The sequence below is a fragment of the Cyrtonyx montezumae genome, unplaced genomic scaffold (assembly GCF_038088225.1).
Source record: "Cyrtonyx montezumae isolate F1298 unplaced genomic scaffold, pur_monq_1.0 scaffold_23, whole genome shotgun sequence".
Taxonomy (NCBI): Eukaryota; Metazoa; Chordata; class Aves; order Galliformes; family Odontophoridae; genus Cyrtonyx; species Cyrtonyx montezumae.
The window spans coordinates 7,850,060-7,876,904 of record NW_027071970.1 but is presented as its reverse complement, the minus strand read 5'-3'; the positions used below and the strand labels follow the sequence as shown (position 1 = coordinate 7,876,904).

The following is a 26,845-nucleotide window of genomic DNA, read 5'->3' as shown; positions in this document are numbered from 1 at the left end:
CAAGCCCTGCCTGCAGGATTTCTTCCCTTGTCTGCAAGACAGAATTTGGACATCTTCTTTTATTGCTTGGAAACTCAGCTTGGTGGAAAGGTTGTCCAGAGTTGAGTGAGGTTTGCTTCCCTCCTACAGAGCTACAGGAGACATGGTACCTGCTGCAATGGAGTAAATGGGACTGGTGAGGACATGTTCCCATTCCTCCTGCTGTGGGAGAGATGGGCTGGGGGAAGCTGGATGCCTGGGGTACATCAGGGTGTGAATGGTGGGAGGAGAGGTTTCACCTTGCCCTACGTGATGGGAAGCTTAAACTTCCATTAAATTCAAGTTTTGTATTTCTCTTTGGTTATTTTGCTTATTAAGATTAAGTCAGATTAATAGCTGAATCACTGAAATTGGCCTTTGTTTCAAAGTTGCATCTCTTTGGGAAGGGGCTGTGTCCTACTGCTGGGTTTGCTCAGGGACAGCTGCCTGCTCAACTGGGTTAATTGCTCCCAGCAGCAGATCTGCTCACGCTGTGTCTGCGTCCTTGCCATAGAGAAAAGCAAGGGATGATGTCTGCTCTGATGGCTGTGGCTTCCTGCAGGAAATAATGAACAAAACAGCTGGTTTGTTATCGTGGTCAGACAGGTCTTGGGGTCTAACCTGCTTAGAGCTGTCTGAATGCTCTCTCTGCTCCTTCTGTGAACTTCTTCTAAAAGGCAGATATGGGTTTGTGGAAGGTTGCAGGTAGCTGGAAAGGTCAGATTGTCGTGCTCCCTGTGTTAAAGAGGAAACAACACTTATTTAGTGGTGTTTTCATAGTTCTCCTGTTTGAGCACAGCAGCACTTTACCTCTCCCAAGCTAAGCAGGAGGAATGGAAACAAGGAGGAGCAAGGACTCACTGTTCTCTTTATTAAAGAGAGAGCATCACCTGCCCTGTGTAGCAATCCTGTTGCATGCTCAAGGCAGAACCCAAGGCAGCAGACAGCAGAACCCACGGCTTTGCTTTATTTCCCCCAAGAACATCCTCATTCCACCTTCTTCCACCTTTCTGTCGGGTTTTTCTGACCTCTCTCCATCACTGTGTCCCCAGGCAGCAGGGTGCAGAAGCAACAGACTCCTTCCATACAGCTAACAAATGGGACGTGATCCATCCGGCAGCTGCTCAGCATGGGGGGGCACGCTGTGCCTGGCGGGGTGCAGATGGTCACCGTGACACCTTCAATCACACGTGCTGACAGAACTTGTGTCAAAGAGCCCAGGCAGTCAAAATATATGAACCTTAAAAAAAAGAAGGAAGAGTGAAGAAAAAAAAAGGGCAAAACAAAGATGGTGTGGTTAAATGTATGCAATTTAACAGATGGGATTTCTGCTTTGCCCTGAAGGAGGGCTGTTCCAGGAGCGTCTCCGCCTTTCACATTCACAGAGGAATGCAAAAGAGATCTTTGTGTGATGACTTTGGTTGGTGTTGGGCGTTCCCCACGTGGTTCTTGCCTGAATGGGGCTGGGGAGGGGCTGGGAGGTGGACTTCCCCATGGCAGTGCACTGGGGCCATCCACCTGCACCAGGCTCTTCTTAGCTCCATCGCAGTGTGGGGCACTGCTGGGAAAACCAGACCCCTTCATCTCAGTGTCCGCCACTGCAACAGATCCAATAGGTGTGTGAAGACTGTCTGTGTGCAGAAAGGTGAAGGATGCCTCTGGCTGTGTTGGGCTGTATCAGCGCCATGGAGAGGCCGCAGAGAATTGGGGATATTTTCCCATTAGAGTCTTTTCAAATATGTACGTTTTATGATCTTTTCATTTCATCATTTACTGCACAGCGGGAGAGAGATGATCTCTGTGCATAAACGTGCCGATTTCCAGCCATGCTGGGAAGGGGGTGTGCAGAGATGCAGGCTCGAGGACAAGGGGAAGCAGGCTCATTTGCCACAAGCCTGGAGCATAAAATCACAGCCACCAGCTCTAATGTGCATGTCAGTGTGAGTAGGGCAGCAGCGAGTGGGGACATAGCTATCATTGTATTCAGAGGTGATCCATGGTGTTGCACAGAGCTGGGACAGCACACGTTGGGAGAGGGCTCAGCTGTGTGTCAGGGCTTCATATCACCTCTCACCCTGCAAAGGCTTCACAGGAGCAGTTAGGGCATCCCTGGGGAACAGCGTCCCAAACTTCACAGGGTGCGACAGCGTGGTTTGTCCTTCAGCACACAGCTCCCGAGTGCTCCGTCCATTCAAATAGACATGAGTCACAACAACAATATTTTGTACCTGTGTTCTTCAAGGGAACATTAAAAGCCACTGAAATATTATTTATTATCTGCAGCCAGAGGCTGGCTGTGCATAAAGCATCTCTCTGCAGGATGACTGACGTGCTGCTCGGCCGCTGCCTTCGCTCACTGCAGCACCTCGGGGACTTCTTGCTGCTCCTGCTTGGAGCTGGGAGCAGGGACACCTCGTTAGGGACATCAGTGCTCACATGCGATGCTCACCATCATTTGCACTCAATGCACAGTCAAGACTGGCCCCACAGTGCCCTCTTTGGTTTTAGGAGCACCATATTTGCTTTTGTCTGGTGTCCTGATTTGCACAAGGGACGTAACAAGGTGCCAGCTTCAGCCCTTCACAAGAGCATGGAAATGGCCCCAAGTGCCCCTAAAAGCTTTCAGTGAACTGAACTCTGGTTCTGGTGCTGCTGAAAGCAAGCTCAGCATTGCAGCATTTGGCTTATTTGCCTAAGTCAGGTAGTCTGATTTTAATTGCTCAGAGCAGGTGTAGGAGGTGTGTGTTTGTCAGTTTCTGCTTTGCTCTGGCTGCTTTCTGCAGAACTGCTTTGGTCCAAGGTCACAATTAACATGAGTTCTCACCAAAAGCAGAAGCTCTGTGGCCACAGGGAAGTGCGCTGGGCTGGTTACTGCAGGCTACAGTGTTCATTTCAGGTGGTTTGTTTTAACATATTTCTCTATCTTTGTCATGTTCTGCAAATTGTCCAACATCCTGGAGCGATCCGGGAGTTATTTTCATCTCCCTGCATTCGTAGGGCAGTTTCTTACAGCCCCTCCAGCCCATGGTTGCTCCTGGAGTACTACTGAAGAGTTCCTGTTGCTCTCACTGTCGAACTGGTCACCCATGGACTCTGATGCTACTGCTTCCTTTTGTTTTAATAGCCTCACTCCTGAACAGGAGGCTCTTTTTTTTTTTTCTGTTCAGCAGTTGCCCACAGCATCAATAATTGCTCAAGACACTTGTACAGCTAATAGAAAGAGCCTGTCAGCAAGGAAAGCTCATTGTAATACGGCTGTTTTAGAGAGCTTGTGGAAGCAACAAAGCCATCCAGGTGCAAGAAGCAAATGTGGCTTCTCCTAAAGAAACACAGATCCAGGAACAAGAGACATGAATGAGCTTAATTCCCTCCCAGATGCTCACACCCCAGCAAAGCTTCTGATTTATTGATTTCTTAATGTTGCAATACTTGTGTTGCTAAAAGCTACACGGGAAGACACAACTAAGCCCCAGTCTGGGGGCTGCTGAAGCAAACACAGCGACAGCCTGTGCATCAGACCTAGCACACAGCACGGTGATAAGGGCTTTTGAATTCCCATTCTGCAGAGGACAACAGAATTTCTGCAATCTCTCAAAAAGAAAACCAAGCCACACCACGAGCATATTTAAACAGGCAGTCTGTGTCCTGAGGTTATCTTGAAAACCAAACCAACCGAGTGGGAGGTGGCAAAAAAGCACTAATCTTAAAGCTAGTGAATGGAGCAGGGCTGTGCGACTGGGTGGATTTACAGAGGGGAGATGTTGGTGGCTCCTGCAAATGGAGAAATAGTAAAACTGTGCTGGAAGTGCAACTCTGAGACCTGGGATGGAGGCTGGGAGCGAGAAAGTGGATGGCCAAAGCAAACTGGCATCAGTGGTCGTGCTGCAGAAAGTCAGCTCTTGAATCCACCCTGGAGGAGACACCGTCCTGGACAAAAACACAATAAACGGAGGGAGGGAGAGATTTGTTTTGATGTATAACAGTCTGTTCGGTTAGCTACCAGACGTGGTTTGTTTAATGACTGAAAACAAAAGAGTAGGAGCTCATCTCGCTGAGACCAGCGGTGAATACAGATGAACACCACCGTGCTCTCAATGCGCCATTGACTTTCCCTACGCACTGCCAGCAAACGTGCAGGTCGGGTCCAGTGAGAGCGACGGGCTTGTTAAGCAGTAAGGGGACCTCTGAAGTCACCCCGTAGGAGAGCCTTGCTGCGTATTTTCATTTTGCTGAAGAGCAATTTGTTCTTCTTTTAAAATAATTCATCGCCCTCATGCTCATCTTGGTCCCGGTCCAGCTGGAGGATGGGGAACGCTTGGGAGTTCTCAGTGCAGTCTGCTGCGGTGATGTCAGCAGCCCAGCACTGATTCCTCAGGAGGTCTGGAGCTGTTCGTGATGTCTCCCAACAGCTGTGTGTGGAGATGATCCAAGGAGGGCCACCATGGCAGAGCTGAGGTCCTGGCTCATGTGGTGGAGGCTCTCCACGGGGTGGATCCCCATGGGCAGGGGACAGCAGCTGGTCCCTACCATCTCTGAGTGTGGGGGGCAGACAGGGAGGAGGAGCACAGGGAGGAGATGAGCTGCTTCCATGCTGCATCCCCAGCAGATGTTTCCTGAGGAGCACCTTCCAGCTGGCTCTGCTCCCCGCTGGCTGCTCCCCACTCTGCTGAGTCTTGTGTAACTCCATCCAGGAAAGCATGGACGTTCCTGTGTCCTGTGCCCAGAAGTCCCTGGATTTGAAAAGTCTTGGCCTGGATTTTCCTTCATACAGATATTCTGGGGACAAGGCAACCTCATGCCTAGATTTATTTCCCTGTGCTGAGCAGGGAGAGCTCTCCCCTATTTACCTGTGGACAGCAACCAGGCATTTACCAGGTCATTTACCTAGCATCCCACCGCAGCTCAATGGGCTATTTTTTTTTTCCTCTTTTCCAATGACTAACTGGCTGCAAGAATGTTTCACAGTGACAAGGCAGTGTTATGCAAAACTGTTTTATTAAAAAAAAAAACAAAAAAACCACAATCCTCTGTTTCTATTCCCATTGAAACTCCTTTTTTTTATGTCCTGTGGAGTTTTAATTACACAAAATTTTTCATCATTTATTGCCTCTGCATGGAAAATTTTTTGGATGTGATGAAAAACCTCTGGTGATTGAAAATCCTCCGAAAAGCCCTGTGTCTCAAATCTCTGCAAAGGGAAACACGCTTTCATATTGAAAATACAGAAGTAATTTTATTATTATTTTTTTCTTTTTAATGTTTTGTCAGTTTTTCGTTCTCCGGAAAGAAACACAAACCAGCTCTGGTAAACACTGCTCCCCTATCCTGCCTGCCTTGTGTGGATGGGAATCGATTCTTTGATCTTCAGTTCAAAGAAGCTGAAAACACGGTTTGTTTGGTCCACAGAGAATGTATATCTTCTTCTGCAGCATCCCTTGATTACCTCTGGGTTTCTGGGACAGTGCTCAGGATTCGTCCAGCCAAAGGACACCAATACTGTGTGTGGCACCGCATACAGGGGATGTCAGCATCCAAACCCACATGGTCTGATCACACGTGTATGCAAGAAGGTGGGAGCCCAGTGAGGGAGATGTCAAGTTTGTAGCCAAGCTGGTTCCTGGGCCTGCACCGGAGCAGAGCTGCTCTCCTCCTGGCTCCTTAGTGACCTGGATGTCCCACATCTGATGTCACCACGCAGTGCAATTTGTCTGCCTCAGAAGAGGCCAAGCAGCCTGCAGTCTGCAGGAGATGGAGGTTGTGGCCCTTTGCACTGCTGCTGTCGTTAACCTGAGCAAGCCTTTAAAGTGAGGGGAGGGAGAGGGCATCGGCAGCATTGGTATTAACTTCCACCCTGGACACTACACAGCCAATTAAAAAGCTGTTTGGATGCAACTGGCTCCTCCAGCATGAGCTAATGATACTCGTCCCGTGGTTCAGAGGTGACGGAAACCAGAATGCTGGTTCTAATCCAAATGGCAGTTTTTCTCCTAACGAATTAATCAGCTGATTACGTGCATACAATAGCTCATTAGTGAGGTACATGTCAACCTTTGGAAGAAAATGACTGGCTTTGCGTGGCCTGGAGGCTGTTGCATCACAGGAGCATGCTCCTCGGAGTATTGCAGAACCATATGCGATGCTCTAATTAATGGGAGCTGTTCCTTCAGTTGTTGATCTCATGAAAATTACTGTAAAATTCGAGTACTGTAAACCACTGAAAACTCAGAAGGAGAACTAAAGCAGACAAAAGTCATTTGCGTTTAATCTGGCTTTCAGTGGTGGAGATTAAAAAAAAAAAAAAAAAAGAGCTTCCAACCTATTTCACGGTAGGAACAGAAATAAAGCAAAATGTAATTTGGAAATTAGTTCCGGATGTTTGAATTGTAGCTTTATTTTGGTGATCTGGGCCATTAACTTTGGTGAGCAGTGTCTGTGGCTCTTCGTCCCCCGCATGACGTGATGCTGGCAGCATCCCCTGGGCAGGGGGGCTGCAACCCACTCTTCCAAGACCTTGATTCTTTTTTGGCTGAGCTTTAGAAGCATAACACAAGAGCAGAAGTGTGGAACTGGCTTAGGCAGAGCTTTTTTCTTTGTCCTGATTTTGCTGTTTATCCTGTTTATGCTCCCCTCATTATCCTGAACTCTTTTGTCGACACCAACCTGTGACCCTTAAGAAGAACACTTTGAGAAGAAAATCTGCTGATTGAGTCTTTTTCTCCTCTTTTTGCCTGTGGCAGTTGAACGAGCCCATCAGCTTATATAATATTAATATTTGTAAAAGCAAACTTACAGAGCTCATAAATCTTCCATAGGATAGGGACAAAATCTACATCTATTTCAAAATGAGGCAGGTAAGTAGGTTCTAGGACAAAGAGGTATTGATAAAAAGGAAATGGAGATATGAAAGAAATGAAATTGCCATTTTAATCTGAAAATTGGCTCTCTATAAATGATACCAAGACTTCATTTCTGCTGGAGCTTCAGCCCTGGAAAGCCCTTATCCCTGGATGCTTCCACAGCAGCCTCACTGCCTGGCATTCAGTTCAAAGTGCCTGAGGAGCAAAGAAGCTAATCATGGGGCAGAAAGGCATGCCCCACTTATGGCTTTTTCCCATTATGCCACAGCTACATGAGGAACCCAGAAGAGAAAAAAGTGGTTCTGCTTATTTTTAGCCAAGGACACGAGGAAATGCACACGCTGTCATCAAGGCAGCCACTTTTCAAAGAAGCAGTGTCACTTTGCAGCAGGTAGGACACTCATACAGAGCACCACCTGCCCCATAAGGGAGAGTTCCCCACCTGGGATGCCACCGTGGCTGTGTCTGATGCTTGCTTGATCCCAGCTTGCTTTGGAGCTGGAGTTATCCCCTCGATTTGATCCTTCTGGTGAAGCAATTTTTTCCCCCTTGAAAACATGGAGTTGCTGAAGCTGTCTCTCTTGGAATTAGGTCAATTTGTTCAACTCAGCACATTTTTAAGGGGAAGTTTTTATCGTGTCAGCTCAGGCAAGGAATATGTTTAAAGAATTTTAGCATTCTGCTCAAATCACTGCTTCATTAAACATTTTAAGGTAATGAGAGTTGGAAAAAAGATCTTTTTAATGTAAAAAAAAAAAAGGCTGAAATAAGTAGTGAATGTGTTGAAGTTATCTCAGTGGAAGATGTTTTCGTACTTTCCATTTATGAAAGTTCATGAGTTTAGCTTTTGTCCTCATTAAGGACAAGAAGAGATATGAGAAGCTTTCACAGAGCGCACTTAATTAGCTGGACAGTTCCTGCTGGTCTTTCTCATCTCCAAGTCTTGTTTTTTCACTACAGAAATATTCTGACCCAGCAAATATGGGATGTGGAGGTTCAGTGCTATGGGTGCCAAAGTGGGGCCGGGGGCTCTGTGGCATTTGGGATGGCTTTTATAGCCAATGCTGAGATGAGGCTCTCTAGCTTTAGTGATAAGCAGATACAGACTCCTGGCACTGATCTAGCTACCATAAATTTGTGGTGTATCGACCGTGGTGGAAGTTGAGATCAATATCAGTCTTCAAGAGGTTCAGTGGATCAATGTTTCTTTGATACAGATAAAGAAAATAGAGGGCAGGCATTTATGGTGTTCTCGGCATGTGGTGTTATTCTGTGCCCATCCCTGTGCTGAGGTGCAGATATCAGCGAGAAGGAAGACAAGGAAGGATTTAGGAGGATAATTGACCAGACATTTAAAAAGCAGTTGTAAGAAGGAGATTTATGGTATTATTTTCATCAGTTCTAGGCTGAAAAGAGGGAGAGAAAGTTCTTCGTAAAAGCATGCTGTCTCTTGAAAGACCAATTCCTATTGAGTAGTGGCATTTTAACGAGGTGCTCGTGGCAGTGTGATGGCACGGGGCTGTGCTGGCTGAATTTGTGGGCATCGCTTGGGCTTCAGCTCTCTTTGCTTCACCCACACCCACAGGGTTGTGGGGCTCTGCTGTGGTTCAGGTTGTGAACTGCAGGCTGTGGGGACATCCCTGTGGCTTCAGTAGAAATCGGGCTCCAGCCTTGAGGTGGGGTAGATATTAATTTTCTCCCATGAGCATTGGTTCACTTTGATCTCTGTGAATCTCAGTTTCCAAACAACTGTCTCCAGTTTTTAGGGCTGTCCTCAGTTTTAGGGCCTCATGGTTAAGCATGTTTCCAAACAGAAACCTGCTGAAGGAGAAGCTCTTTAGCCCCAGCCCCTAAGCTGCCCTGAAGGAACTTCAAAGCTGGTGTCAGCTCACGAGTGGTGGCAGCCCTGTCCTGTTCCTGCTGGGATGCTCTCATCCCCTCTCCTTGCTCATCCCAGCAGCAGGTTTCCCCTGAGCAAAACAGGATGACCCTGTGAGGCAGGGTCCTCGTGCTGCTGCTACTGGGGATGCACTGCAGACAGATGGGAAAATGAGATATCAGCACTGAAATGCATGATTGTTGCCAGGCCCCACTACTTAAGGAATGTATACAGATCCATTGTGACATCTTCATTTGTTAGTAGGAACCACGCTACTCAATAGGGAAGCTGGCTGTAGATGTGTAAATGGGAATGACATTTCCAAGCAGAATGGGCAGGACTTTCAGCACTTCCCTCCTGCTCTATGTATGTGTTTCTCTCCTTCCCTCCTTCCCCTTTCTCATCCTCCTTCCCTTGTGTCACAGGACTGGCTGACAAAATTTGGTTATCTGCCTCCTCCGGATCCCATCACAGGACAGCTGCAGACACAGGAGGAGCTGACCAAAGCCATCACAGCCATGCAGCGCTTTGGGGGGCTGGAGGCGACAGGGGTCCTCGGTCAGTGGGTGGCACAGGGGTGGGGGGACAGGGGATGGATCAGAGGAGCTGGGAGCTGCTGTGATGCAGAGCAGCACCATCCCCAGGAACCAACACGTGGCTGACAGACGGCCCTGTTTGCAGCTGGAAGAGTAATTACATGGCTCAGGTGCTTTGTTGCCTTGTGCTTTCAGCAACCTGAGGCAAGCAATTATTTCACCAGACCCACACACTCTTGGGGTTACTGTCGTGCTTAAAATAGCTTAAAATAGCTCTTGATGTGCTCAAGAAGAAAAGAGACAGAGAAACTAAGGCTGATAGGTTGTTCTGTTCAAAGCTTTAATTGCAGCCTCAATTTGAATGGAACAAAAATTCCGATTGAACTTCAGAATTTGAGCACGGAGCCATTTGGTTTCCCCACCAGCAAAAGCATAGCACAGAGGAGGACGATGGCTCTGCCACCAGTGGAGGTGACCACATCCGCCCAGGGCAGAGCATCCCAAAGCCTGGTGGCAGTGCTGGGAGCTGCCCAGCATGGTGTAGCCACTCACTCAATGCCCTTATTGATGACAGCAGAAAGCCAGCTTTATCCCAGTGCTGAATGATCCCCTGTTTGCCCTCGGGCTGCTGTTGTCCCTGTGCATTGCTGCCCGGCCGTGGCCATGACCTCCTGCTGCCAACTGCACTGCCGCCGTTCAAGGAGACAATTGGTGAGCAGATGCACAGCCCTTGGAGCAGCCGGTGCCACTCGAGCAGCTGCTGCCCACGTCCCCATTGCAGCAGCACTGAGAATTTCCCCTCTGCTCCTAATTAAGCACGTGCAATTATTTTTCCTCTGACCTCCTGGAGGTTGCAGGAGGGCCAGGAGCAGGGCTGTGCTTTCTGTGTTTGCTGCATGGGAAGGAGTGCTGGAAACAGGACCCGTGGGTGGGCTCAGGTTATGGCCCCAGTCACTGCCACCAGCCAATGGAGGTGGCTGCTGTGGTATTTCTCACCCCGTAGCCGGAGCTTTCCTATTACACTCATCTTCTCCCTTTTTCCACCACCAGATGAGGCCACACTGGAGCTGATGAAGACCCCTCGCTGCTCCCTGCCCGACATGGCTGGCCCAGCAGCCAGGAGGAAGCGGCACACGCAGGCTGTGACCAAGTGGAACAAGAGGAACCTGTCCTGGAGGTAGGAGCTCCCATCATTGGCCACAGGACCATGGACCTGCATGGCCACAGCTGAGCAGAGGCTTTTTGCTAATTTTTTTGCTGCATTGCAGTGTGATTTCTCACGAGTTCACTGGGGCTTTGCACCCTCTCAAGCAGCTGTCAAAGGTTTGGCTTGGCACAAATATATCTTTTCCTCTTGGTCTTATCACCTGAGTCCAAGCACCGGGAGCATTTCTGGGGCAGTGAAGGCATCTGGTCCCTTTCTTCTAGTCCTTGCCACAGGAGAATTTATTTCCCCTAAAACTACAGAGCAATGTGTGTGCTTGCTGACCTGCAAAACACAAAGGTTGAGGTCCGACCCTGGAGCCAGGCTGCAGGTGAGAGTCTGGAAATGAATAACTTCTCCCTGTCCCCCCGAGACCTGTGCTCTCTGGGACTCACGTTTCCTCCCTCGAAGCCCACATGTGGCTGTGAGTGCTCTTCCAAGAACCACTGGAGAAAGCTGGATGCCCTGAGGTCCTGCAAACCCACGTGCATGGCATGGCGAGGCCTCCTTACTAATAATAAAGTTCCCTTTGATCCTGAAGTAGTGCCTGGAGTGAGGCCACCTCCCAGCGCAGAGATAAATTCTGGCTCAGTGCTCACTGCTGACAAATGCAGCCATCCCAGGGGTTGGGCTCTTCTGGTGGGCACAGCCCCAGGAAACCCCCATCCCTGCTGTGGGACTGCTGCATGCATTGCCATAAAAAAAAGCCCTTAGGTTTGAGATGATGTTATATGTCTGGTATAAAAATTCCATCTCCTGACAAACTTATTTCTGCATTTTTTTCCTTTCATCCTTCCCAGGATCTTGGCTCTTGTTCAAGAAAGAGCTGTATATTATGGCTGAGGGCTTTATAAGCCAAGAGAAGGCTATAGCAGTATAGAAACTCCAGTGTGGTATTTACACCCAACACTTGAGATTAAAATAGCTGTTTTGAAACTGCCATGAAAATCTGCCAATAGAGACATAAAGTTTTACGTGCTTACCTTTTACATATTGACTGAAGTTAAAAAAAATAAATAAAAAATCAAACAGACCCAAACTCTATTATGCCTTGCATTTAAAAGGCGAAGAAGAAAACACGAAGGGCTGTGAGGAGGGGATAAAGCTTCCAGCAAAGCTGTACTAAAGGTTGCTCTCAGGACAGGCATCGCAGCAGTGAGGAAGGCACTGCCCTGCACACAGGGTCTCACAGGCGTGCAGGTTGCTCAGAATTCTTCTGCTCACCCCTGAGCACAGGCAGGTGATGCCTGCGATGTGCCTCACGTCACACTGGGGTGTCACAGGTAACCCCAGCACTGCACCACAGCTGTGCCCCCATCAATTGTCCCCTCTTCTCCCCTCAGAAAAATCAATGCGGGCTTATCAGGCAATCCATGGCCTGCAGTGCTCGGTAGTGATCAGCATTTATTTTAGTTCTGTAGTATCAGGGCTGCACAACATGAAGGAGTGCTTTCATTAACCAGCAATTGATTTCTTGCACATCACTAATACCTTTCTGCTTTTGCCTTTCTGAAGATAAAACCCAAAGAGGAACCCAGAAATCAAAATGACCACTGTGGTTGGCTCCCTGAAGCAGCCATTTGGAGCAGCCCTCTGTGACCTCTGCTTGTTCACCTGCTTGGACCCAAATCACTTTGGGATGAGATGGAAGAAGGGCACCCAGGGAACAGATGACTGGCAGCAGCTGGGGCTTTCCCCAGCCGGAGCCTGCAGCCCCAGCAGGAAGGGGCTGATGCTCCAGGGGAGCTGGTGCCCCAGCTCACCCACCCTGCCACTCTGGTGGTGGCTTGGGGGCTATCTGGAAGAAAGAGGTTTCTCTCCAATTACTCAAATCATGCTTTTACTCAAGACTAGTGCTCTTGATGGGGAGTCTCAGCAGGGTTAACATCCAAGAAGAAGAAGCACTGCTCTCCACTGGGTACCTAAGCTCCATTTACTACAAATAATCATAATAATCAAGATGGGAGGGAGCTTATTTATCCCTGTGTGCATCTGCATTGTGCTAGAAATGTGTCTCCTGTTCAGTGGAACTGGGTAACAGCGCCAACAAACATCCTGTTGGTATAATAGTTTTCTCCTGATCTCATTGCAAGCAATTAGCAGAGCTCCCGCAATCAAATCAGGTGCTGAATTGAAAACCCTGATGGGATTCTCTTGAAAAATAACAGTGGTAATGAATAAAGGATGGGGGGTGCTCATTTACACCTGTGGCATGCTAATAAAATGGGTCAGCTCAGAGATGCAGGACCTCTTATAAGAAGCAGAGCAAGCGTTGATCCTGTTTCTGCTTTAATCTAACGTTTCTGGAGTCAGAGATTGGAATGAATACTAATAATGTTTGTTTATTTAGACAGGGCTTTCCATCCACTGTCCTATTAGCAGGGAGATCAGGTTCTTTGTCCTTATTCTACAGCTGCAGAAGGTTGAGCAGTGCTTGAGGAGGAAGGAACAGATAATGACAGAAAACCTGAGAACTGGACACCCTGATCTTGGAGGGGATGGCTTAGTTCCTGCAATAAGCAGGGTGTGCTTTGTGCATGTAATTACTTGTTCATAGGGCATAAAAGCAACAAAGGCTTTACTTAAGTCCACGTAACTCTTTCAGAAGATGAAGCTACTTAGTTAAGGAATATCTGGAAATGCAGTAACTTTTGTATTGCGCAGGTTCATAATGACACTTTTAATCACAGCAATGCCAATTGTGTTCTGTGGTATTAGGGGGAACCTGCTCTCCACTCTATCATAGGTAGTCTCTTCCATCCATAAAAAGTTGTCTGAAAGGTGCCTTTTCTAATCTACCACTGTCCTGTCTCCTCTCTCTCTTGTATATGCCTTTTGTTTGAGGCTATGTTGTGCCACACATACGCAAACAAATTTACTTTGCTGCCAAAATTCTCTCTTTGCATAGAGACAGCAGCAGAGGCATAGCTCTGACCACTTTTTGCTCTTTTTTTGCAACTTTGGCCAAGCTGAGAGGTGGTACCCACCCTGGGCTGTGGCTCTGTGGGCATAGGATTCAAAGGAAATGTGTGAAAGCAAGAGCGTCCAACCTCTGCCAATGAGTCATTCCCATTCCCCTTCACTTCAGTGCCTCCCAATACCCAAATCGCTATTCATAGGGAGAGCTGAGTGCCATGACATCCCTTTCTGACACCTGTAATTACCTCCAGAGGTTTAGTTCAGGTCATTGCTGCACTCTGGGGCCAAGGAGTGGTCTCATACTGAGCGATGTTCTCCCAGCTATATTATGCAGGAGGGCAGTGAGGTGATAATAATTGTTGCTTCAGCTTTTAAAATCTGTCAGGCCATGAATATTTCATGAATGCTTTGGTTGGTGTGCTGGTACACAAGAAATAAAGTGCCCGTTATTACTGGGGTAGAGCTGGCCAGAAATTTTCAAGCAGAATTGGTTTTCATCAATAATTACTTGGACAACAGTAAGTTTTCCTGAAATGTGCTAATTTTTGTCCAAATCATCAATGAAAGATTATCCAAACATAGTCTCTCCAAAGCCAACACGCCTCACTGCATCTTCATCTTTTCACCCTCCGTATTAAATCAGCAACATTAGGAATTTTTTTTCCAGGTTTGTTTATGCGGGAAACACTGGCTTTTTTCATTCCAGCTCAGAAAAAAAGGGAGGTTTCAATTGCTGTGCTGCAGGACAAATGCCAGCATGCTGCTGCTCCCACCTGGTTCTCTTCTAGGGCAAAGCAAAGCTGGAACCAAGTGAGGCTGTGCTGGTGAGCGCGGTAGTGCAGTAAGCCTCAGCTAATTAGTGCCTTTTCCGCCAAGAAGCAAGGCAAGAGCTTCTCAAGCACAGTGCTCCATCAGTATGTCTCCTGCAGGCAAGAAGTTGGAGGAGTTTTGAATGAGATTTACATGAAACGCATTCTTTCTTCCTCCTTGTTATGGATTGCAAGAGACTGCTGGCAATGTACTGGTTTCAGGGCATGCTGTTTACCTCCAGCAGACACACTGGGAAATAAATGGGGGCTGCAAATCTGTGCTGGTTTCCTTTTGCATGCACAGCTCCTCCTGCTGGTCCTCGGAGAAGCACGTTTGCACCCCTCTCCTACCCTCTTTGATGCCCTCTTTCTTTCAGAGTTCGCACCTTCCCCAAAGAGTCCCACCTGGGCCACGACACGGTCCGTGCGCTGATGTACTATGCCCTGAAGGTCTGGAGCGACATCACCCCACTCAACTTCCACGAAGTGGCAGGCAACAACGCCGACATCCAGATAGACTTCTCCAAGGCCGATCACAACGACGGCTATCCCTTCGATGGGCCTGGGGGCACAGTGGCACACGCTTTCTTCCCCGGTGACCATCACACAGCAGGGGACACTCATTTTGACGATGACGAATACTGGACCTTTCGATCATCAGGTTGGTTGGGCTGAGAGGGCTGCAGCCAAGAGCGGACTTTGCCTTGCAGATGGGCAGAGGCAAGCACTGAGACTCTGTAGCTTACGTTGGTGTGTGTATTATTGGTGATCGAGTGGTGCCCGTTTTGTACCTGCTGGTTGCAATCGTCTACTAAGCATTCAGGTGGAGGAGTAGGTTCAGCACCCCCAAGGGACAAGGTGGTGAACCTGATGGTGAGAAGGCTGCCCTCTGTTTTGAAGGTTTTGGAGTTATCCAGCCTTCAGCTTTCATTCATTTTGTCCTCCCCAGTGATTCAAAAATAACAGCTTGGTAGATGATATAAAAATATCCCCCAAGGTTGTCAGTTTGGCATTAAAATGTCAGAAAGCATATGTCTTGTTCTCCCCTAGTGCTGAGGAAAACAGCACAGGTTATAAACACCCTGGCTGTTTACAGGCACTGTAAATAATAGTCATCAAGGAAAAAGCAGAATTCAGCAAAATATCCCCCAGCACCCCAGGCCCTGTGGGGATAGCAAAGAACAGCATAGGATTCGGGATCAGTGATTTGGAACGTGGGGCTCCCCTGAGATTTGCAGACACGTTGGCTTCCCAGCCTTTTCATTACAACACTTGCAGTCGTGAACTTTCTAAGAACTGTACTTAAAGTCATTGATGTTGCTCTGCAGGTCATTGCTGTGCAGGGAGGACCAGCAATTGCATATTTGCTTGACCAAGCCTGTCAGGAGGCAGGTAGTAGGGATGCACCAACTAGGGTTGGCCCCACAGGGCTCCTGGGAATGGTGGGTTTTTTTTGTTTTGGTAGTGATAATGTAGGTTTGGGAGTGGACATTAAGCCCTCTCAAGATCTGACCCTAGCATCTGAAGCTCTAGGGAGGGCCTACTGTTAGAAGGATGGATGCAATATGAGGCACTATGAGTTGGATAGCAAATGAAGACACTTGGGGTAAGAGAGCAGAAGAGAGAGAGAGCTCATGCTGAGAAAAAAGTCCCCAGGGTTGTGTCATTGTTAGATAAACTCTCCCTGTTGCCCCGGGCTGAGCACTCACACTGTGAACTGATTTATGGCTTTCAGTTTCCTACAACACACTTCAACTTCCTTTTTCCAACAGGAGAAACACTTCTTCACACTTCACCTATTCCAAAACATTGTTTTCTAGTTTATCCACCATATAATGAGATCGATTTCAACTATGTATTTCCAGATGCCCATGGGATGGACCTATTTGCTGTTGCTGTCCACGAGTTTGGCCATGCCATTGGTTTGACCCACATCTCAGCCATAGAGTCCATCATGAGGCCCTACTACCAAGGTCCAGTGGGAGACCCTCTGAAGTACGACCTGCCTTATGAGGATAAAGTCCGAATCTGGCAGCTCTATGGTAAGTCCTTGTTCCTTGCCCAGCCATGCTGTGTTTCTGCCCCAGGGCACAGTGGAAGAGCTTTATTTTGGGGTGAGTGGGCCTGTGGGAAGGATTTGTGTCCCTCTACTGCTTTTTTGTCTTTCCACACAGGAGTGAGAGAATCTGTGTCCCCCACAGCCAAGCCTGAAGGGAGCAAAACTGAGGACCACCCTCTCCTTCCAGAGCTGCCCGAGAACCGCTCCACCATCCCGTAAGTCGAGGTCATTCCTTTCCAGCTGTTGCTGATGTTCTTGTGAATGACATGTAACAGTAAAGCCCCACTTTTAGTCAGCAGGATCTTGTCTATGGTATCCCCCCCCTGGACCTCTTGTCATCTGATAAACACACTCACACAGAGTGTCCCTTCTTCCTTACGTCTCCCAGACACTTCCAAGTCACTGCTGGATTTTTTAAGCTGTGTGTGGAGGCTGGCCAGCCAGCCCACAGCTGAAGTGGTTAAGAGCACCAGCAAATGATGATTGCTGTTAATCCTTTAGGTAATTCTTGTAATTCAAGGCATGTCTGGAAATTCTGCTTTATCTTGGAACACTTTGCATTTCCTTAAGTCTTGAAATTTTACTTACGTTAATGGAAATTTGTCCCCGTCACCCTTAGGTGAACTCACCCTTGCTGAAATGTTAATCAGACTTCTTCAGCAGTATCCTGATTTGTGTCTGCATCACTTACCTAAATCTTTCCACAGTGAATGGCTCCCTAATGTACCTGTGGGGGTGAATATTGAAGCAAGTGGTCCGATAGCCTGACTCCAGTGCAGGTTTGAGTTGGCAAGGGACTGCTAACACTGAGTGTGTCATTAAGCAGCCAGAGTGTCCTTATTAAGGGAAGCTCCAGATCTAGCTCATTAATAAGTGTTGGAGTTACCAAACTGTATTACTAGCAGAGCAGCAGGATGGTTAAAAGGGGAAGGGACGCTAAACAAAAAGCAGGAGTTCATGGTCACGTGCATTCTGGCTGGGTACTGGGAGTGCCCAAGGGAAAGCAGCAGAGATGGAGCCAGTCACCTTCACCCCCTGATCTGCCCATCCACACTGTGACCCTGAGGAGGTCACTTCATGTCCCTGTGTCCCAGTTCCCTTCCTGATAACAGCAGTGAGAGAATCAACAGTGGAATATCCCCACAGTGACAGGGATGTGGAAGAATCTAATCCTGAGGAAACACCCCTGAAGTTACTTTTTCCTTTCTCAGCACCTTCTTCACCCCACCTGGTCCTGCTTGGTGTGGTGCCATGGCACTGTGGTCCCCACTGCTGTAGGAGCTGTGTTCTCGTGGCAGCAGCTGGAGGTCGAACTGGGAACATGTTCACAGCAACCTCCTCCTCCTGCCCCACATGTGACTGTGAGGGTGAATGGAGTTCACCGCCACATCTGGCACTTTGTGCCTAAGCTGGTGCTAGCAGCACAGATCTATCAGCAAATTAGATTTATGCTTCCCTGTCACCCGCAGCAGCTCTTCTCTGCGTGTTCTCAGCATCCTCTCCTTGTTCTCTATCAATCATCATTCCTCACATGGGCTCTGTAGCTCTTAGGTCCTTCATACTCCGTGCCTTTCCCACCCACCTTGTTAAAGGCAGCTCAGCATCTAAGCCTGCCACTTGACAGGTGGCTTTCCCCATATATCATGTGGCATCTTCTCACCTCTGCATCCTTCTGTTTGGTCTCTGCTATGTGGCTCTGAGTTTCTGAGCCCCAGCTGCTGCAGTGATGTGCTGTGTGGCTCCTACCCTTCATGTGTCCTGCATGGGGACAGCTGGTGCTGTGCCACCAAGGAGTGGGACCACCTCTGCCCCTACCAGTTTTGTAGAGCTAGAGGATGAAGAGTGCATCCCTGCACCAGCTCACCAGTGGCCCAGGGAATGCATGTTCCACAAAACCAGCTGCGGGCTGATGGGTGTCCAGGTTTACCTCAGAAATCCCCATGCACATGGCTGGTGGGGAGGGGGTCTCCAGGACAGGGCCGAGGACACAGCCCCTGCTCACCCACCTGGCCATCTCTGTGCAGGCTGCGGCGGGACGTACCCAACAGATGCAACACTCACTTTGATGCTGTGGCCCAGATCAGGGGAGAGGCTTTCTTCTTCAAAGGTAAGTGACTGCCCCAGCATGCCTATGGCACTGTGGTGACATTCATGTGACACTGTGGAGGTGGTACTGGAAAGTCCAGGGCATGAAATCAGGATAAGCTGACTCTGAGTTTGCAGATTTGAGTTGAGTGCTGTGGGTCCTGTGGAGCCTGCAAACCCAGGAAGGTGGCTCACATGCTGCTGAATTCTTTTGGATCAAATAGAAGATCTGAAACAATCAGCCTGCTAAGGCCAAGGATGTCTGATGAGCACATTTCAATGTCTGTGCAAATCTCACCTCTTGGCAGAAGGAAGCTGCCCAATCTGCACCACATCCCCACAGTATGCACCATCAGATCCAAGATATGGGTTGAACTAAGGATGCCAGAGCAACAAGAACTCTCTCACTTTTCTCTCGGATGCCTTCAATTTTCCTTTCCTCCCACACTTCATCTTGCTTGATGCCACTTGCTGTGCATCGCTCAAAGAAAACACGTGCACAATTACGGAGCCATCTGGTTCCACGTTAGCAAACACTTGCTAGCAGTGTGTCCCCGGGGTTCCCGGCTGTCAACAAGGATCCCATCGGTGCTCCTCAGCTGCACAGAGCCTATCTGTGCTGGCCTCCATGGGCTTTTTTTCTCATCTTGATGGAAAAGAGCCCAGTGGGCAGTGCTTTCCATTCCCAGCCACTGCTCGGTGACCCCAGAGGCACCCAGCGGGGATGCAGAAGCATCTCCCCAAGAGATGGGGAGCAGCATCCAGCTGAGTGTAACCCCTCAGAGCTCCAGAGAATTTGGTATTGTCTGAGGGAGCACAAAACAGACACTGTTCCCCTGCAGTATTTGTATAGAAGCCGGCTCCAGGCAGCCACGGAGAAGATGAGAAAATGAGAGGCAAGAACTCGTGTGCAGGATAAATGGATATCTGTTTGCAGAGGGAATTAAAAAAAAAAAAAAAAGAAAAGGAAAGGAAAAGAAAACTAAAGAGAAACCCATCTTGGCATCTATTTTTGGATATATTTATTGCGGGCCAAAATGCAAATTGGAAGAGTGGGGCGTCAGCACGTGCCAGCTGCACATTGCCCTGGCAAGCAGCAGCCAAGGGCTCAGCCTGCAGTCAGCACCCAGCAGCACTGCAGGGAGCAGGGACATCAGCTCTTGGGCAGGACTGTGATGAGCCCCAGGGATGAGCTCCCTCCACTGATGGACATTTTTTTCCGAGCTGGCACAGCAGATCCCCTGGCTGGAGAGAAGCACCGCTGAGTGCCATCAGACACAGCAACCCGAACTGCCCAGGACTTACCCTACTGAAGACAGTGGTGGCTTCCCCACGCTGCTGCAATGCTGTTTGCTTTGATTTCAGTGCCTGACTGCAAATTCCTGAAGTTTTGGAACAACTTTGGCCTGTGCGTGTGTTTGCAGGCAGCTATCTTGCCAGAGGCATCTGAAGTACTGAGAGCGTGGTACGCAGCTGGAATCAAAATCACCTCATATTAAAGAAAGCAATTGCCTCAGCCCATCATCCATGTAAAACGAGACACTCGGGATGGCAGGAGTTCGCACTTGGCTTTAATCCTACTCAGTTTGCCAGCTTGGAGGGTGGTTTTAAATCAAGCTCTTTAAACAAACATGGGGTTTGGGAGTTTCTCCTTTATTGTATTTCTGCATGCGGATGGCAGTCGTTCCCCCGTGCCTGGCTTTGGCTGGTATTGTCCAAGCAACTCGGGTAAGCAGGCTTGGCTGTGACAAGGCACAAGCATGGGCAGAGTGGGGCCATCATATGAGGAATCCATTGCTAGCTCAAGTGCTAACTGTCTCATCTTTTTCTCCTGATAGTCCTCAACAGAAATAGCCAAGAGCCCAGAGCACGGCTGCCCCTGAGGGTGGATGTGCATCTCGCTGGCTGCAGCTGCACCCTGCTGAACCCACTGCTGGGGCAGGGTAATAAAGTCAGAAGCACTTGAGCTTCCCCTTGTTGTGCCAGTGAGCACCCAGCTCTCAGCAGCTCAGACGTGTACCTACCAGGGGAGGAATTAGTTGACATGGATTTCTTTTTCAAAAAAAAGTGAAAATCGATCTTTGTCTAGCATCTCCCTAATTGGAGATGCGGAAATCATCTTTATCTAATTACAAGCATGTCCATAGATGTACAATGGCCACCAAATTTGAATACTCTTCTTTTTAATGTTCTTAAAAGGAATCTATAATTAGGGCAGTTCCTACCACGTCTGCATGTATTATTCATTTGTAGGTCTCAGTCAGATAGAGCAAATACGCAAACTGGAGCAGAAGAACAAGAATATGATATAAATCCTTATAATTATAATAAAAGCCCCCCTCTGCAGATGTTTAAGTGTTAGAGTTTTGCCTCCTGCATTATTAGGCCGGGATCCAATTTCCATAAAATTTTGAAAGGCAGTGTCACAATCTGCCAGCTCCGGAGAAAGCGCTGAACGCGCTGAATACCAATCTGAAGGCACATCTCTGGTTTCTGTTACTCGTTTCCCTTGGGAACCTATGCAAGAGTAGATGTAAATAACACACAGTCATTTCTAATGGGCGATAACAAACACGAGGCAGAGTTGAGGGTTCACTCTCAGACATCTTGCTTCAGTCAGGATCTCAGTGTGTGGAGCTCCAGGGGAAGAAAGGACCATAGGCACCCTATGGAAAGCCAGGCTGAGTCCCAGGCAGCACAGTGCCCGGGGGGTTGTTTCCATTCTCCAAAAAGGGGCTTTCTACTAATAGCTGCCAAGAAGAGAAAATGCTGGCAGCTGCTGCTGGAGACCCCCCAGCTCCCATCTCGCACGCTTCGCTTCCCTCTGCTGATGCATGGTGAGGTGCCAGCCTGTCCTGCACGGTGCTGGGTGGGTCAGTAATGCCCTCTGTCCCTCCAGGCAAGTACTTCTGGAGATTGACCCGCAATAAGCACTTGGTCTCCCTCCAGCCGGCCCAGATCCACCGGTTCTGGAGGGGCTTGCCCCTCAACCTGGACAGCGTGGACGCCGTCTATGAGAGGACCAGCGACCACAAGATTGTGTTCTTCAAAGGTGAGAGTAAGTGACAGCGTGTGCCCCCTTACAGCATGGCTCTGCTCCTGCAGAGATCCCAGTGCCCACCTCCTCCCAGCTCAGGCCCAGGTGTTGCCCACACTGGGGGCAGGAGGCACCAAGGGAAGGAAGGCAGAGTGTCCTGAAGGACGTGGGGGAAATTGCACTCCTGCCAAATCTAATGGAAATCTATGCTTTCTGGGAGTGAAATGGAAGGATAAAACACCCCCTGCTCACACCTCACGGAGTCTGCCTTTTGTCTTTTTACAAAGGAGTCACAGAGGGGACAAGAATGAGAACCTGACGAGCTTGATTTTGCTAACTGTATTTCTGCTACTTTAGTTTCCTTACCTCAAATGATATAATCCTCCCTTTAAAAAAAAAAAAAATATATATATATATATATATATATATATCCAATTTCTCCTGCCAGAGCTGGAGGAGAGAGATTAGCTCTTGGGTCCCAAACCATCATCCTTTGAGCATCCCAGGTGTGCCACAGCGATGGCTGAAGCCACATGGTGCCACTGCCCCAACACATCTCCTCCTGTGCCACTGCAGGGCCCAGTGGGCAGGTAGCAGCTGTGGAGTCAGCAGTGTTGGAAATTTCATTTTCTGGGCTGCGAGCAGGGGTGATTTACTGATTTCAGAAGTGCTGAATCACCAGAGCCAGGCTGTAGGCACTGGGCTCAGTAGTGGATCTTACACCAACTTGGTGTACAAGGGAGCATTTCTTTGGGGGAATCTGGGAACCCATGGGACCCCTGCCTTCCCCTGCCCATCTCTGTCCTCCCCTGCCCTCCCATGCAGCCCCTGGTGCTGCTCCTCATCGTGACCACTATGATGGAATGAGAGGTTTACTCTCCAGCCATAAAACACTGCCTCATTCTCACTCTCCAGCATCATTTCATCGATCCCTGGACACAAACCAAAGCACACAAATTACCCCGGCTTTCGAGTCTCTGCTGCTGATATGTGGCCCTGTGTTTAAGTGCTTCTTCATGTTTTCTAGAAAATGAAGGAGAAAGCCTGGCCTTTAAAGCAGACTGGGTGTCTCCCAGGGTGCTGCATCAGATGCTGACAGTGCCTGTCCCCACGGCAGGATGCAGAGTGGGAGAGGAGGGATGTGGGCCCATTCTGTGACCGCAGGGACCCCCAGCTGGGCAGCTCAGCACCAGCCCAGCAGCTGTCCCAGAGGGTTGCTCCCCTCCGACCCCATCCTCTGGTGCCAAGAACCCTGCAGAGGGTTGTCATGGCAATATGTAATGAAGTGCTGGCTCATCGCAGGGAATGCCATCCAGGGCTGCGAAACTGATGTGATCATTCTCCACGCTTCTCTCCTTTCCTCAGGGGACAGGTACTGGGTGTTCAAGGACAACAACGTGGAGGAAGGATACCCGCGGCCCATCTCGGACTTCGGGCTGCCACCAGGAGGGATCGACGCCGCCTTCTCCTGGGCCCACAATGACAAGACTTATTTCTTTAAGGACAACCTCTGCTGGAGCTATGACGACCACGAGCGGAGGATGGACGCCGGGTACCCCTCAGAGAGCATACCATGGAAGGGAATACCGAGCCCTTTAGATGATGCTATGAGGTGGTCAGACGGTGAGTCTGTGGGCTGGCTCCAAAAAGTGAGGAAAAAAGCACTGCTTTGGGATACAGCCCCAAGTGCAGGACAGCGGTAAGCTGAAACTTCCCATCCAAAAGCTGCAGAGAAGAAAAAAAGAGGCAGGCTCCGAGCCACAGCTCGCCCTGCTCACTGAGTGACACTGTCTGTTCAGGCACGGAGCAAAAGCGCCTGGGTGCCACATAATTGGGTTTCATTAGCAGAACACGGCTGCTGATGTTGTGTGGTGACTTGGCTCCTGATATCTGCTGGTTTGTGCTTCACTGAGCATGACGTTGGATTTTTAGCCATATATATGAAAATGTGGGCGAAACAGTACTGGGACAGGAAATCCTCCCCGCTTGTTTTTTGGGGATGAGTTTCTCAGTGGCTTCTTCCCACTGCAAAGAGCACAACATGCTCATCATGGGAGATGTCTCAAAGCAGCCATTTGCTCACAATGTCGTGGTGCTTGCAGGATGTATTTGCCTGTGACCTAGCAGTGTAGCAGCTGTCACTAGAGCAGGCATGGGGAGGGATATTTCCAAGTGTCAAACACCACCTGAAAGCAGTGGTACCACAGCTACCTGGGGTGGAAGCACTGCTTGCCTGCTCCTGGTACACTGCTCGTCCCCACTCATCTTCCCTCTGCATTTTGGTCTCTTTTCCCAGGTGCAAGCTACTTCTTCAGGGGCAAGGAGTACTGGCGAGTGCTGGACAGCGAGCTGGAGGCCGAGCCTGGCTACCCCCAGTCCATCGCCAGGGACTGGCTGGTGTGCAGCGACATGCAGGCGGACGCCCCGGAGGCAGCGGGCAGCAGCAGGGTTGGGGCACGCTCCAAGCCGGGGCAGCACGACCAGAGCCGCTCAGACAACAGCTACGAGGTGTGCTCCTGCAGCTCGGCCTCCGAGCCGCTGCGGGCCTGCCCCGAGCTCAGACTGCCCACCAGCCTCACACTGCTGTGGGCTGCAGCACTGCTGTGTGTGGCTCTATGACACCTCACCCCCCAGAGAGGACGGTGGTGCTCCAGGACCGCGGGTGGATGCGATCCCGCGGCGCTGAGTGTTGCAAGCAGAAAAACATTCCTAGGAACATGCTGGTGAAGGTTTTGAATTCTCCATGAGAAGTGAACACTGCTGGATTTGTTTTATTTTTATTTTTTCCTTTCTAATTTTAGTTAAAGGTCTAATAACAGATTTTGAGTTCTGCACCTTCGTATTCCCCCATCCAGCTGAGGATGAGAGCAGCCTCATGTTGCATTTAGAACTGCTCCATAGAGATGTGTAGCTCTGGATGCCAAACACTGCACTGGGAGGGAGGAGCTGCTGTGGTTGAGTGGGGGCAGTGGTGGCAGCAGGACGGTGGCAGGGCGGGTTGTGCTGCCACAACGTACACATCCCATTGGATGTAGAAAGAAACTCTGACACCACGAAGATTAACTGCAAGGTGATTATTGTCCAATCTGCCATGGTAACTGATGTCTGGGCAACCTGTATCCATTCTACAGGTCAGGAATAGCTTTGCCTTCCAGAAGGCAATGCAGCTTATCTTTGTATCCAAGTCTTTTGAGTTTAACAATTTCTCTAATAAACCATGGCTGCCTACACACAGAGCTCCCAGTCCTCTGCTGGATCAAGCCTGCCACCTTCAGTAAGGTGCTGGCTGCTCAGGCTTGGGCACAGCCTTACAAACAGGATACCATGACGTCACCCCAACAGCCTCATCCCTGCACTGGATCTCATCTGCTCTTGGAGCTTCTTGCCTCACGCTGTTTTACGTTTTGGGAGGGACTGAGATGGATGGAATTCATCTGTGGTGCTGTCACAGCTGGATGCACCATAGAGGATGGGCTCTGGGAAAAATGCATAGAGTCAGCCTTAAGCTCCTCCTAGTGCCTCAGCCACACATTTGGAGCGACAGACACAAGGTTAGGAGCTGCATTAGGATGGTCCTTGGCATGGTCTCAGCCACAGTGACCTCCTGGGATAGCCCTTGCTGCACTGGTGCATCTCTACCTGCTTAGATGGAGGCATCCTCTCAGTGTCCGATGCAGTTCTGGATCAGGCTTTTTCAGAGGTCCCTTTGGACTCATCTGTCAGTGCAGAAGGAGCACACAGTTGCCTCCTGACTCCAGCTGCAGATAATAAATAGCGTTTCAGTGGCTTTTAATGTTACCCTGGAGAACATGAGTACAAAATATTATTGTGACTCATGGCTGAATGGACAGGGCACTTGGTGGCTGCATGCTGAAGGATGAGCTGTCCCAGCACGCCTATGTGCTGCTCAAGCTGAGGGCAGGGTTCTCTGCCAAGCAAATATCTGATTGAATGTATCCTTGGATTCTGAGTATAACGTGGTTGAAATGCACCCCAAGTGGTGCACAGTCGCTTTGCCAACTACAGAGCACATAACCATGCTAGGTGACACTCACACCAGGCCCACCTTTGTCCCCTCTTGGTCACTGTTGATATTGGAGGTGTCCTGCTGAGCCTCCAGTGCACGCTGCTATCTTGCAGCACGCTCGTGATGCTGCTGGTACCCAACACAATGGGACAAAAGCCAATTGGGATGCCTGCTGTGCTGCCGGACTGCACAGTGAGCCCTGGCTGCAGATGTGGGATGATCACACTCCCTGGGATGGAAATGGCAGCCAGAGAGTCTCCCTGGGAGGCCGCTGGTTCTGTACAGGGCCAGTGGGGTCGGTGCTGCCCGAGGGTCATCGCCGGAGAGCTGGGGCATTGGTAACAGATGTCCACAGCACAAAGACACCATTGTACCAAGAGCCCTCAGCAGTGGCTGGGGAAGGAGCCGAGGGTTTTGGCTGAGCCGGGGCATCCCTCTGGTGCCGGTGGAGGGCAGGGCTGCACCAGCGGATGCAGAGGGACAAAGGCCAAACCCGCGGACACGCGGACGGGGTCAGAGCACTTCGTGGGGGAAAACCACGGTGGTTTTGATTCAAAACCGAGCCGGGGAGGAGGGCCGAGCAGCAGGGAGGGGCTGCTCAGGCTGCCAGCGCTCCGTCCGTGTGTCTGTCCCCGGGACGGCCCCGGGCGGCCGCGGGAGGGCAGCAGAGCCCCGACACTGCCCGAAGAAAGGAAAGCGAAAAGAAAAAGAAAGAAAATAAAAGCAAAGGAAAGGGGTAAAAAGAGGGAAAAGTGAAGTGGACAGAAGCAGTTTTCAAAAGCCAAAGCTATAGCAATGCCTGGATTAAAAAAAAAATAAAAATAATAACATTAAGAACAATTCATCTCGAACACGACGTGGTGTTTAACAGCTTGAGAAACACAATAAGGCTGTGAGGAGGTTTCCTCTGTACTCTCTGGTTCAAATCACACATCAGGTGTGTGTGTAACATGGGTTGCTGCCTCCCACAGCCTCAGGGAAGGGAGCACTCAGCCCTTATCCCAGAAGGTTTTGCTAAAATTAGTCATTCTGATTGATTAAGGATGAAAGCTGTCTTCCCCAGGTTTAATCAGTAATTGCCCTTGTACAGTTGTGGGTAGAAGAGAAGGTGCTGGGGCTCAGCCCCATAGCTCAGGTGGAGATTAATGTCCTTTTTGGGCAAGTGGGTACATGCCCTTTGCATTTTCCTGCTTTGCTATAGCTTTTAGAGACAGTTTTTGCTTCTCAGGTGACTATCTGGGAGAGGACGAATCCCAGTGCTGCCTCCAGCCCCACCACCTTGTTTTTTCCATTTCCTCTGCCAGGTGCATGTGGTGTGGGATCAGGCTGAACTCAGCAGTGAGCCTGGGGGATGCCTTGTGCAAGGGGCTCATCCTGGCTCTCTATGTTCCAGCAGTTCCTGGTAAGCTCTGGTG

General features: G+C 49.5%; 1 protein-coding gene across 1 annotated transcript in view; it reads left to right on the top strand.

Moving 5' to 3' along the window:
* MMP17 (matrix metallopeptidase 17) overlaps positions 1-24,635 on the top strand; it is a 39,098-nt gene extending 14,463 nt beyond the window's left edge. Inside the window, exons 2-10 of the mRNA XM_065739121.1 lie at positions 9,180-9,312; positions 10,341-10,467; positions 14,600-14,883; positions 16,088-16,264; positions 16,397-16,496; positions 18,306-18,388; positions 21,266-21,418; positions 22,769-23,026; positions 23,700-24,635. Of these exons, the coding sequence (XP_065595193.1) occupies positions 9,180-9,312; positions 10,341-10,467; positions 14,600-14,883; positions 16,088-16,264; positions 16,397-16,496; positions 18,306-18,388; positions 21,266-21,418; positions 22,769-23,026; positions 23,700-24,022 (1,638 nt within the window). The 3' untranslated portion in view covers positions 24,023-24,635. The remainder of the gene's footprint in view (positions 1-9,179; positions 9,313-10,340; positions 10,468-14,599; positions 14,884-16,087; positions 16,265-16,396; positions 16,497-18,305; positions 18,389-21,265; positions 21,419-22,768; positions 23,027-23,699) is intronic.
* The last annotated feature ends 2,210 nt before the right edge of the window (positions 24,636-26,845 follow it).